The sequence below is a fragment of the Mobula birostris genome, chromosome 4, assembly GCF_030028105.1.
Source record: "Mobula birostris isolate sMobBir1 chromosome 4, sMobBir1.hap1, whole genome shotgun sequence".
In the NCBI taxonomy this organism is placed as follows: Eukaryota; Metazoa; Chordata; class Chondrichthyes; order Myliobatiformes; family Myliobatidae; genus Mobula; species Mobula birostris.
The window spans coordinates 106,993,359-107,006,164 of record NC_092373.1 but is presented as its reverse complement, the minus strand read 5'-3'; the positions used below and the strand labels follow the sequence as shown (position 1 = coordinate 107,006,164).

General features: G+C 44.1%; 1 protein-coding gene across 10 annotated transcripts in view; it reads left to right on the top strand.

Moving 5' to 3' along the window:
* Positions 1–12,806, top strand: part of LOC140196528 (protein transport protein Sec24B-like) — a 231,583-nt gene that overhangs the window by 153,826 nt on the left and 64,951 nt on the right. For all 10 annotated transcript variants that reach the window (XM_072255876.1, XM_072255877.1, XM_072255884.1 and 7 more), the window contains one exon: positions 7,499–7,622. In XM_072255876.1, the coding sequence (XP_072111977.1) occupies positions 7,499–7,622 (124 nt within the window). The remainder of the gene's footprint in view (positions 1–7,498; positions 7,623–12,806) is intronic.

Below are 12,806 nucleotides of genomic sequence, written 5' to 3'. Positions count from 1 at the left end.
CCTCTTTTAACTCCTTTTGCTGTAGCTTTCCTGCCTTTTCCATCTGCACCTTGTACAGCTGAGTCATACTTGGACTTGGCGCTTTCATTATTCTGCAGAAGAACCATTATTTCTCCAGTATTCAGAGATGAATCCCTATAAGAGAGATTGACTTGTGTGCCAAGCAGTCCTACCTCTGCAGGCACTTTTACTATGTGGTGAGCATGTGATTCACAAAGCAAGTGATCTTGCTGATACGCGGCTGGCATCACATTCCACTTGCTTGCACCATACACCAGAGTGCTCTCTTCAGTTACCTGATGAGGTAACCGTCACCTTTGGCCAGGGGCAGATGTTGTCAGGTGGTGCCTAACTGTCACAGAGTGTTTCAACCCTTAACCACTACACTCTCCAGTTAGCGGGTGAGCAGTGGTGGCAAGTAACTGCCCATCTGCTCCTGACTTCCAGCTCAACTCCTCTCGCCTGCTCCATATCCAGCAAGAGGCTCTTTCTGCTTCCTCCCCCATCCTGCGAGCTGTTTGGTTCTTGTTCTTTTCATCAAGACCCAGCACAGATAGCAACTCCATGTCAACCTTGCTGGGAACCCTCTACAGCCAATTTTCATGGGGAATAGCCATGTCTGCCATCCTTTGTCCCTGCACTCCCAGACTGACCAAGCAGCGGCACTCAGGGCCTTCCTCTCATAAATCTCCTCACATCCTTCCTCACATGGTACTGCGAGCTCCACCAGGATGATTCTCTTGTCTTTGGTGCACCATAGTAAGATGTCTGGTCGAAGTGTGGTTTGCACCACCTCCAGGAAATGCAGTTTCCTTCCCACAGCGACCCTCATCTCCCATGATGCAGATTGGATTTAGGTCTCTTTGATATGACTGGTGTGGTTCTCACCTTGATGAAAATGACTGCCCTGATTGTCTACCTGACACCTGGTCTCTTTTTATACCTCTTTGCTCCAGTGTGTCAGCAAGGGACAGCAGAACCTTGTCGTGATGTCACTTTTTACGGTCCTTGTGCTAAAGCTGTTTTACATCTTTACAGTATGTGTGCCAGTGAACCCACTGACCACAAAGCTTGCATTTAGGGTCTCAGCCTCCGTGTGTGCAGCAGTGATGGGTGTAGGGAGAGTGTCATACACGGACCGCAGGAAGTAAGAAATGCGGAAGGGCTCCAATCTCCAAAGCTCTGCCCAAGTATGACTCAGCTGTACAAGGTGCAGATGGGAAGGGCAGGAAAGCTACAGTAAAAGGAGTTAAAAGAGGAGGACTTTCTGTGAAGACAGACATGACTCCAGGATCTGCTGCCTCCATGTTGCCACAGTCCTAAATATCAATGAGGAGGAGGAGAAGATGGCGGCACGACACAGCGCGCACGGCCTCTCCGGTGAATGATATCTGTAACCTGATGGAGACAGACGTGAGAGTACGGAGGAATATCTGCAGAAATTTCTGAAACGCCTGCTTCGCTGCCGCTGCTACTGTGTGGTCCGGAATCTACGGAGCAGAAGGCCCCGAATCCTCGGCTTTGCTTGTTTCGGTGGCCGGGGCGAGGTAGATGGCGCTCGGGAGGCTGTATCAGAGGGGCTGGTTGGAAGCTCAAAGTTTTCGAATGGACGGACTCAGTGTTGGCTGTGGTCGGGTGCTTCCAATGCATCGGCAGTTGTCGGTGCCTGGAGGTTTATGACAGGGGTTTCTCCCTTTTGCCGCCTGCTATCGGGGACTCGGGAGTCGATCGGGACTTGAGACTTTTTCTTACCGTGCCCATGGTCTGTTCTTTATCAAATTATCGTATTGCTTTGCGCTGCTGTAACTATATGTTATAACTATGTGGTTCTGTCAGTGTTAGTCTTTGGTTTGTCCTGTTTTTCTGTGATATCACTCTGGAGAAACATTGTATCATTTCTTAATGCATGTATGCATTTCTAAATGACAATAAACGAGGACTGAGTGTTCTCATAATCTAAATCTAAGCGCTTGGATAGATCCCATAACGTCCAGGCGCCCTGTGACCCAGCTCCACTGCCTTCGGTACCCACCTTTTGTTCTCGCGGTTCCATACCTCTCCCTCGACCATGTCACACCTATCCCTTCCACCTGCACTCCCCCATCATTGGAAGTGTGCAGAGCCGAGGCCTTGCCGTCCTAGGCACGGGTTGCCAATGATATCTCTCAATTGCAGGGTTGGTCTGTGGCTGAGTTGGTGGCCCAGTTTCATTGTAACTCCTGCTTAATTTATTACCTTGTTATCAAAGCCCTTCAGTGTTAACACAACTCTACACTTTGCCACCTTGAACTCCTCCACTACCAATGACAATGGCAGCTGTAGCTGGCTTGATCTTATGTAACGTTCCACTGAAGAAAAACTTTGGGGAATCCCCAGCTACCTCCGCAGGTGCTGGTTGACTTTCCTCTCGATGCGTTCTACAGTAGTCAGGGGAACTTGTACACTGTGAAAAGCCAGAGGAGCTTTGGTAGAAGACCAAGTAGGTACAAACATGTCTGAAATTTACCAGGCAGTCTGGTTTTGTTGATCTTCTTCAGCCACTCTTCAGTCTGCGTTATAGTGTTGGTGATGTTGGTGCTGTCTGTCATTGCTGCATTAAACCACTTTCCAAGACACTTTATTGGGTTGTCCTCTACAGATGGAATGACTTCTCCCTGTACTTGAAGACTGAACTTGCTAGTAACCTTGCCCTTTTTGATTACCATGCATCTGGACTTCCTGGCCTTGGAGGTCATCCTAGCCCAGGTAGCGACATTGTCCAGGGTTTCCAATACCCATCTTGTTTGAACATGGGTTACAATGGTTACTGTGGTGTCATTCATGAATCCCCTTATTGCAGGTTGTCGGATGCTGGGCTCCAACACTGGACCTTGGGTTACATCTGCTGCTGCTGATATGAGGAGGTTCATACCAATGACAAACGATATGGGGGAGATGGTACAGCTGGTTGGAATCCCTTTTTCGAGGCCACCTGGTTGTAAAGTGGGCTGAAATGAAGTGTAGCTTGAATCCCCCTAGGTAGCTGGTGATCATGTCTTGTGTTACTGGCGAGATATGCTAGTGGTCCAGGACAACCCGGATGAGGACATGTGGAATTGATCTATAGGCAGTGACTTAGTCTAACCAGATGACTGTTCGATCGCCTTTCTTCTGCCTGGCCTCATGGATCAACTGGCTGATTATTGAGGTGTGTTCAAGGCTTCCATAAAAACCTAGGATGCCACCTTTCTGGATGGATGTGTTGATATAGTGGTTCTTCATTAAGTTCAAGGTCAGCCTTCTTGCAAGCACCAAGAAGAATATGTTGCACTCCATGCTAAGGAGGGAGGTTGTCCTAAACTGGGTGATTGTGGAGGAACTTCTTCCCTGGGAACTAGCTTGGTGGAATAGAGCCTTTGGTCCAAATCTTCCTCATTATCTTCCACGACCTCCTGAGGAGTTTTGGGTATTTCTGATATACCTTATAGGGTATACCACATGGTTCTGGGTAGCAGGTAACTTTGCTCTCTTGATGATATCCTGGACCTCCTGCCACGTGGGCTGTGCTGCATTCAGCTCAGTTGCTGGGATTCTTGGTTGGGGGACTTTCGGATTGAATTCTAGTCCCTGATTCCTATGGGGACCACTATGTGATTTCTGCAGAAATTCTTCTACCTCCTGCTTTGAGCTGGTTAGGGTGCCAGATTTTTGCAGGCTAAGAAGAGCCCTAGTGAACATGAATGGGTTTTTAACAAACTGCACTCTCCTTCTCGCTTTCCCTCCTCTTTGATTTCGCAGCTGCTCCACTCTCCTGACCTTGCTTAGCTGTTCCCGCAGTTTGCTAGTTAGATGTTTGGCACCATCAGGCAAACTGTTTTTGAGTTGTTTGTTCAGGGTCTTTATCTCTCGTCTCAAGTAGCAAATCTCCCTTTCCCTCCTGTTTGGTTGCCATGATGGTTTAAGATCCCCCTCCTTCTCCATTGGCCCGAATCACTCTTTAGCAAAGTTGAACACAATGGCTGTAAGGGAGTCGATTTTCCTGTCGACAGATCCTGCTAATGTAGCTTTCAAGATGCAATCCAGGTAGTCATTGAACTGCTTCCAAGATCCATTGTCTGGTGATCTAGGCCATCTGATCCTCTCTTTCCTTGATGAATGGATTAGGGTGTCAAATGGGGCACTTGATCTCTTCTTTGGCACTGGGATAGCTCAGGTGTGGAGAGATCTTTAGCTGTGTGGGGTGCTTCCTGGCTGGAGTTCTCCATCATTTCACTGGGTGTTGAGTCCATGCGTTGCACTTGAGTTGCCTTTGTTCCACAGCTGGACCTGCTTTGCTGTACTTTGAGGCCTTTGGTGTTTTTGCAGATTTTGCCACAATGGCACTTTGAAATGAATGCCTCCCTGGTCAGTATTGTTTGCTTGAGCCTTCTCATGATCATATTTCCAGTCCTGGCCATTGCCATATGTCCGTCTTACTGAGTCTTCTCATCCTTCCCCCCCCCCCCCCCGAAGACTCTGGGGGTATTGCATATTTAGTTCACCCATAGCTTGTGTGGTGCCCTCTTGCAAGTGCTGCACACAAGGTTGCTAGACTTCTATGTCTGTGCCGGTCTTTCCTGGAGGTCAGCTGTCTCTCCAGTGTCACCAACCTTTCTCGGTTGCCATCCATTTTTTCCTGGAAGTCACTGGCTAACCAGATGTCACTTCGTCTCGTGAGCCTTCTTGCCTCCTTCCTCCCATAGCATTGCAAGCTCCACCGGGATGGCTTTCTCATCCCAGGTAAACGATCGAGTTTAGATATGTGGAAGGGCTTTTTCTCCTAGAATGTCACCATGCCAGAATTCTCTGTGAAATCTCTTCGGTTCTCAGTTTTACTTAGCAGTTATTTGAATGTCACCATGGAGCCCCAGGTGAATTACTAACACAACACAAACTCACTGAAAGGCATTATCTGCAAGAAATCCGAATTTTGATTTTTTTTATTGCAGAAGTTACTGGTTGAAGTTTTATAACTATTCTGCTATTTTGGTACTAGCCATGTTGGAAATAAATGTACTGTAGATCATAGGTACTTGGAATTACTAAAAAGAAATGTCTGTAAGTGTCAAAAAGACACGTAAATAATTGAAATCACTGGCAACTTATCTGCAGCTTTGCCTTCTGTGAGGGGTTCTTGCAATAGGTACTACGATGCCTAAGACCTGGACGCAAGCTAATTCAAGTATACCGGAAATAAGTAAGATTGTGGTAGTGCAAGGACAGCAGGCAGTGATTCTGTATGGTGGGGCAGGCTTAGCAAGATGGAGGTTAAACAGCAGGAAGATGAAAATTTTGGCAACAGGTGGAGTAGTAGTGTCAGACAGTGACAAGGATGAAGATACAGAGTCTTAATGATGATATGTTGGTGGGGTTTCAAGATCATCCTGAGTTTGAATATAGCATCAGGATTTTGAACAATCTGAGCCAGTTTCAAACAACTGCGAGGAGAGGGATGGAGTCAGCAATTATTTCCACCTGTAAAAGACATTTTGAACTGAGAACCTTTTATTCACGCAGAGTTATTCCCACATGGAATGGACGGTTCAGTTGAATTATAGAGCTGAGGTGATGGGAATTACCTATGGGACAATTAAAGACTTCGGAGGCGAAGATTTGGAATAGGTATAGGGGCAGAGATGGGTTGCAACATGAGTGCAGGGATAGAGACTTAGAGCAAGAAGCATACATGGTTGTCTGGATGAAAGTACCTTAGTTTACAAATGATCATTCATATCAATAGTTATGTTGTATCAGGTGATTGGTGCTTGAGGAGCTACTTGCTTCAAAGTTGTATGAGTCAGAGTGCTAATGTGTTCAGACTTAGGGTTTTGAATCAGGCCCAGCTGTATTACCCAGGTTAAGTGCAGTTCACCACAGTCAGTACTTTTATTCAGTAAACTAGGAAGAATTGAATGATCACAACAATTTCTGAGATTTGATGGGGGGTGGTGGTACAGCTGCAGAGCATGTGGCTGCCCTAATTAAATCATTCCAGGCATAGACAGATTGATCCCAAAGTAAATTACAGTGTCACAGTAGCATTGCAAGTGCACAGACATACCAATATACAAATATTAGAAGAGAAGTAAAAAAGAATAAGAAATGTTACCTCAAACAGTCTAACAGGAGGGGGTCATCACTTTCCCGACTATAGGTTGACTCATTATAAAGCCTAATGGCTGGAGGTAAAGATGACCTCATATAGCGCTCTTTGAGGCAGCACATTTTTCTTAGTCTATTACTAAATGTGCTCCTCTGTTCAACTGAGATGGCATGCAGAGGGTGAAAAACATTGTCCAGAATTGCCAGGATTTTCTGTTGGGTCTTTTGTTCTCCAGTGTGTTCAGTTTGACTTCTACAACAGAGCCAGTCTTGCTAATCAGTGTATTGAGCCTGTTGGCACCACCTGTGTTGATCCCATTGCCCCAGTACACCACCATATAGAAGATTGTACTGGTGACAACAAACTGGAAGAACGTGAAGGAGAAGCATGCATACTCCAAAGGACCTCAGTCTCCTCAGGAAGTAGAGACAATTCTGACCCTTCTTGTACACAGCCTCTGTGCTGGTACTCCATTCAAGTCTGTCATTCAGGTACATCCCCCAGGTACTTGTAGGTCTTCACCACATCCAAGTCCTCACTATCAATAGTAACAGGGAGCAGTGCAGGCTTAGTCCATCACCATCTCCTTTGTCTTACTTTGTTGAGCTGCAGATTATTCAGCTTACACCATTTGAACAGTCTTTCACCAGGGCCCTGTATTCAGCTTCCCATCCATCTTTATACACCCAGCTGTTGCTAAGTCATCAAAAAATTTCTGCAGATGGCATGATTCAATGTTGCATCTAAAGTCCGAGGTATGCAGGGTAAACGGGAAGGGCACCAGTATTGTCCTCTGTGGAGCCCCAGTGCTGCTTATAGCCATACAGCTATACACACAGCTTTGAAACCGCACAAATTGGTCTGCCAGTCGGGTAGTCCATTATCCAGGATACAATGGAAGCGCAAACCTGTATTGAATGGAGCTTTTCTCCCAGCATTGAGGGCACTATGGTATTGAAGGCACTTGAGAAATCAAAAAACATGATCACCACAGTACTGTTCTGCTTATCCAAATAGAGTAGGCTCTGTTCAGCAGGTAGATGACACCATCACTGACCCCAACAAGGTTCTAGTATGCAAACTGCAGGCGGTCAAGGGCCGATCTGACTGGGGGTCAAGGGTTCATCTGACCAGGGGATGGAGGTGAGCCAGGACCAACCTCTCTAGGATCTTCATGATGTGTGAGGTCAGGCCACTGGATGGTAGTCATTCAAGACTTTTGGTTGGCCCTTCTTGGTTAGTGGAACCACGCATGATGTTTTCCACACAGTCAGCATGTTCCTTGTTTTGCAATAATTCACAGGCTAGTAAAGTTATTTTCAAAAGGTATTTTCTGTGTCTGAAATATTTCTGAGATGTTACTTATTTTCATTTAAGGGGGTGCAGCACCTTGGTCCAGCCACAGACTTTTATAAAAAGTTTGCTTTGGATTGCTCAAGCCAGCAAGTGGCTGTGGATCTCTTTCTGCTGAGTGGACAATATTCTGACTTGGCTTCACTTGGTAAGGGAATTTTTATGCTATTAAATAATTTAATTAATATACTTGTCAAATAAGTAAAGAATTGGAATTCTTTTGACTTTAAGCAATACACAAAGCTTTTACAGCACCTTATAAAAGTATTTAGCTCCTAACCCTTTTGTTACAACCAGGATTTTGAGCAATTTAACTGAGAATTTTTATTTGTAAATCACATGTTCCTTTTTTTCTCCACAGTAAAGCCTAAAAACAGGGAAAATTGTAAAGCATGAAAAACAAAAAAAGTCAAAAACTGAAATGTCAGTAGTTCAAGAGTATTCATCCCCTTTGCTCAGTACTTAGTTGAACCACCTCTCACAACTATTTACAGCCAGGAGTCCTTTTGGATAAGTGTCTGATGTCACTTAAAGCACACAAATTTCTACAAATATACCGTGCAGAGCATTCTGACTGGCTGCACCTGGGGGGTCGGGCTACTGCACAGGATCAAAGTAAGCTACAGAGAGCTGTAACATTAGTCAGCTCCATCATGGGTACTGACCTCCATCGTATCCAAGACATCTTCAAGGAGCATTGCCTCAAAATGGCGGCGTCCAACATTAAGGACCTCCCCGCCCCACCTAGGATATGCCCTCTTCTCATTGTTACCATCAGGAAGGAGGTGCAGAAGTCTGAAGATGCACACTCAACGATTCAGAACAGTTTCTTTCCCTCTGCCATCCAATTTCTGAATGGGCGTTGAAACCATGAACAGTACCTCACTACTTTTTTATTTCTGATTTTGCACAACTTAATTAATTTAACCATTTGATGTACATGTATGTGTATGTGTATATATACACACACACACACACACACTCTTAGTATAAATCCATTTTTTCTTATATCGTGCTCTCATGACATGTGCCTGTGATATTAAGCCTAATTCTGATTCTGTTAGTTTTGCACAATGTGATGGAGCAAGATTTGCCCATTCCTCCTTGCAAAGTTGCATATGCTGTGCTAGGTTATTTTTTTCTTGTCACCTTAAATAGCTACCCTCTAGTACTAGACGTTTCAATCCTGAGAAAGGATACTGGCCATCTGTAAGTGCCTCACAGAATTTTATTAACCTCCATCAATTCTCCCTTCAGCCTTTGCCACTCCAGAGAAAACAACCCCAGCTTGTCCAGTCTCTCCTCATAGCACGTGTCTGCTAAACCAGGCGGCTTACTGGTAAACCTCATCTGTGTCCTCCCTAAAGCCTGCACAGGCTTCCTATAAAGAAGTGACCAGAATTGAGCACAGTAGCCCAAATTTGTCCTAACCAAAGTTTTATAAGGCTGAAACATAACTTCCTGGCTCTTGAACTCAGTGATTGAAGGAAAACATGCCATATGTCTTCTTTACACTCTTATCAACCTGTGCTGCTGCTCTTAGGGAGCTATGTGCATGAACCCTCAGGTCCCTCTATTCATTAATGCAGTTAAGGATCATGCCATTAACTTTCCCTTTATGTTGGATCGCTAAAAGTTCGGCACTTCATACTTGTAAGATCTGGGAGTCTTTTATTGAGGAGGTCACACCCAGAGTGCAGGCTTTAGACAGTGGATGAGTGACAACTTGGAGAATTAAGGGGAGTAAGCAGTCAGTGCCGAGTTCCCCTGTGACTGTTCCCTACAGCAGCAAGTGTACCACTTTGGGGAGAATGACCTATCAGGGCACAGCAGCAGCCAGGCAAGTGGCACAGTGTCTGGCTTAGTGGCTGCAAAGTCAGGCGGAGTGGTGGTGTGAGGAGACTTGATAGTTAAGGACAGGACAGGAAATTTGCTGACTGCGAAAGAGAAGCCAGGGTGATGTGTTGCCTCCCAGGTGTTAGGGTTCAGCATGTCTCAGAATGACTGCAGAAGATTCTCAAGAGGGATGGTGTGCAGCCAGAGGTCCTGGTGCACATTAGCACCAATGACATAGATAGTAAGGAGGAAGATGTCCTGTGCAGTGAGTATAGGGCGTTAGGGAAAATGATGAAGAGCAGGACTTCCATGGTAGTAATCTCCCAGTGCCACGTGCTTTTCAGGGCAGGAATAGTATGATAGTACAGATGAATGAGTGGATGGGGAAGTGGTGCAGAGGGGGAGGGCAGGGTTTTGGATTTCTGGACCATTGGGATATCTTTTGGGGAAGATATGGCCTGTATAAAAAGGACAGGTTACACCTGACCTTGAAGGAGACCAATATCCTTGCGGGCAGGTTTGCTAGAGCTTTTGGGGAGGGTTGAAACTAAATTGGCAAGGGGATGGGAACCAGAGTGATAGAGCTGTGGATGGGACAGTTGGTATGCAAGTTGGAACAATGTGTAGTGAGTCTATGAGGATGGACAGGCAGGTGATGGACAGAATTACAGTCAGTAGGATGAGGTGAAGTGTAGCATGGGGCCAAAATCAAAAAGAGTGACGGATGCAGGAGTGAAGGTGTTGTATTTGAATGCATGCAGTACACAGAATGAGGTAGATGATCTTGTAGCACAGTTAAAGATTGGCAAGTATGATATTGTGGGCATCACTGAAATGTGGCTGAAAGAAGATCATCGTTGTGCACTTAACGTCCAAGGATACACATTGTCTTGAAAGGACAGACAGGTAGGTAGAGCGGGTGAGGTGGCTGCGTTAGCAAAAAATGAAATCAAATCATTAAAAAGAGGTTATATAGGATCAGTAGGTAATTCATGGGCATGAAAGAGAAGCTGGCCAGAGTTGATTGGAATGGTACACCAACAGGGATGACAGCAGAACAGCATTGGCTGGGTTTTCTGGGGGCAATTCAGAAGGCACAGGATAGATATATCCCAAAAATAAGTAAGTATTTTAAAGGTAGCATGAGGCAACTGTGGACCTCCAGGGAAGTCAAAGCCAGCACAAAGGTTAAAGAGAGTGCATATAATATTGCACAAATTTATGGGAAGTTAGAGGATTGTGAAGCCTTTAAAAACCAACAGAAGGCAACTAAAAAAAACATAAGGAAAGGAATGATGAAATATGAAGGTAAGCTAGCCAAATATATCAAAGGGGATACCAAAAGTTGTTTTAGATATACAGTTACAAGAAAAAGTTTGAAACTTTGCAATTACCTAATTTTCTGCATTAATTACTCATAAAATATTGTCTGATCTTCATCTAAGCCACAATAATTAGACAAACAAAATCTGCCTAAGCTAATAACACACAAATGATTGTATTTTTCATGTCTTTATTGAACACATTGTTTAATCATTCACATTCTAGCCTAGAAAAAGGCTTGTATTTAATAACTGGTGAAACCTCCCTTACTAGCAATAATAACTTCCACCAAACATTTCCTGTAGTTGCTGATCAGACTTGCACAATGGCGATAAGAAATTTTAGACCGTTCCTCCATAGGAAACTGTTCCAGTTCATCAATATCTCTGGAATACCTTGCATGAACAGCTGCCTTCAGGTCACACCACAGCATCATTAATTGGGTAAACTCAGGATTCTGAGTTGGCCATTCCAAAACACAAATTTTCTTTTTTTTTAAACCATTCAGTTGTTGACTTACTCTTGTGTTTTAGATCATTGTCTTGTTGCATCATCTAGCTTCCATTAAGCTTCAGGTGACGGACTGCTACCCTGATATTCTGCTGTAAAATGGCTTGATACAATTTTGAATTAATTGTTCCCTCAATAATTACAAGCTCTCTGAGCCCAAACTATGATGCTGCTTCCACTATGCTTCCCAGTTGGGATAAGGTTTTGGTGTTGGTGTGCAACACCCTTTTTCCTCCAAACATTTCTGACAAAAAGTTCAACTTTTGTCTCATCTGTCCACAGATCATTGTTTCTTACAGTGGACATACGAACAGAGACTTTAGAAAGTTCTAGAGGTTTCTGCAGGTCTTTTGCTGTTACCCTTGGGTTCTTTTTCACCTCCTTCAGCATTGCACATTTTGCTCTTGGTTTGATCTTTGCAGGATGGCCACAACTAGGGAGAGCAGCAACGGTACTGAGTTTCTTCCATTTGTAAACAATTTCTCTTACACTCAGGTCTCTGGAAATGCTTTTGTAGCCTTTTCCAGCTTCATGCACCTCTACAATTTTTCTTCAAAGGTCCTCTGAAAATTGTTTTGATCGAGGATTGGTGTACAAAAGCAGATCTTTCTTGAGAAGAGCAGGCTCTGTCAGTAACCTAACTTTGTGTGTGTGTTTTTTTTAGGCAGGTCACCTCTATAACTCACACCTCCTATCTTATCTCATTGATTACAACACCTAACTCCAAATAGCGTTTGTAGAAGGCATTACCCAGAGGTTCACATTACTTTTTTGAACCTAGGCCGTGATTGTTTAAATGATATGCTCAGTATTAGCGAGAAGAAGTACAAATATTTGTGTGTTATTTGCTTAGGCGGATTGTGTTTGTCTGTTGTTGTGACTTGGATGAAGAACAGACCACATTTTATGAGTAATTAATGCAGAAAACCAAGTAATTGCAGAGGGTTTACAAACTTTTTCCTGCAACTGTATATGGAGTAAAAGAGAGATAAGAGTGGATATTGGACTGCTAGAAAGTTACCCTGGAGAGGTAGTAATGGGGCACAAAGAAATGGTGGACGAATGTAATAAGTAATTTGAGTCAGAATTCACTGGAGATACCAGCAGTGTGCCAGAAATTCGAGAAAGTCAGTGTAGAAGTGAGTGTGGTTACTATTACTAAGAAGAAAGCGCTTTTGAAGCTGAAAGGTCTGAAGATAGATAAGTCACCTGGACCAGATGGACTATGCCCCAGGATTCTTGAAGTGGTCATTAAAGAGGTTGTGGAGACATTAGTATCATCTTTCAAGAATTACTAGATTCTGGAATGGTTCCAAAAGACTGGAGAATTAGAACTGTCATTCCACTCTTTAAGAAGGTAGCAAGGCAAAATACAAGAAATTATAGGCCAGTTAACTTGACTTCAGATGTTGGAGTCTATTATTAAGGATGATGTTTCAGGATATGTGAAGGTGCGTGATAAAGAATGCCAAAGTCAGCATGGTTTCCTGAAGGGGAAATGTTGTCTCTCAGATCTTTTGGAATTCTTTGAGGAAATAACTGGCAGGATAGACAAAACAGAGCCAGTGGATGTTGTTTACTTGGATTTTCAAAAGGCCATTGACAAGGTGGCACATATGAGGCTGTTTAACAAGAGGCCATGGTATTATAGGAAAGATACTAG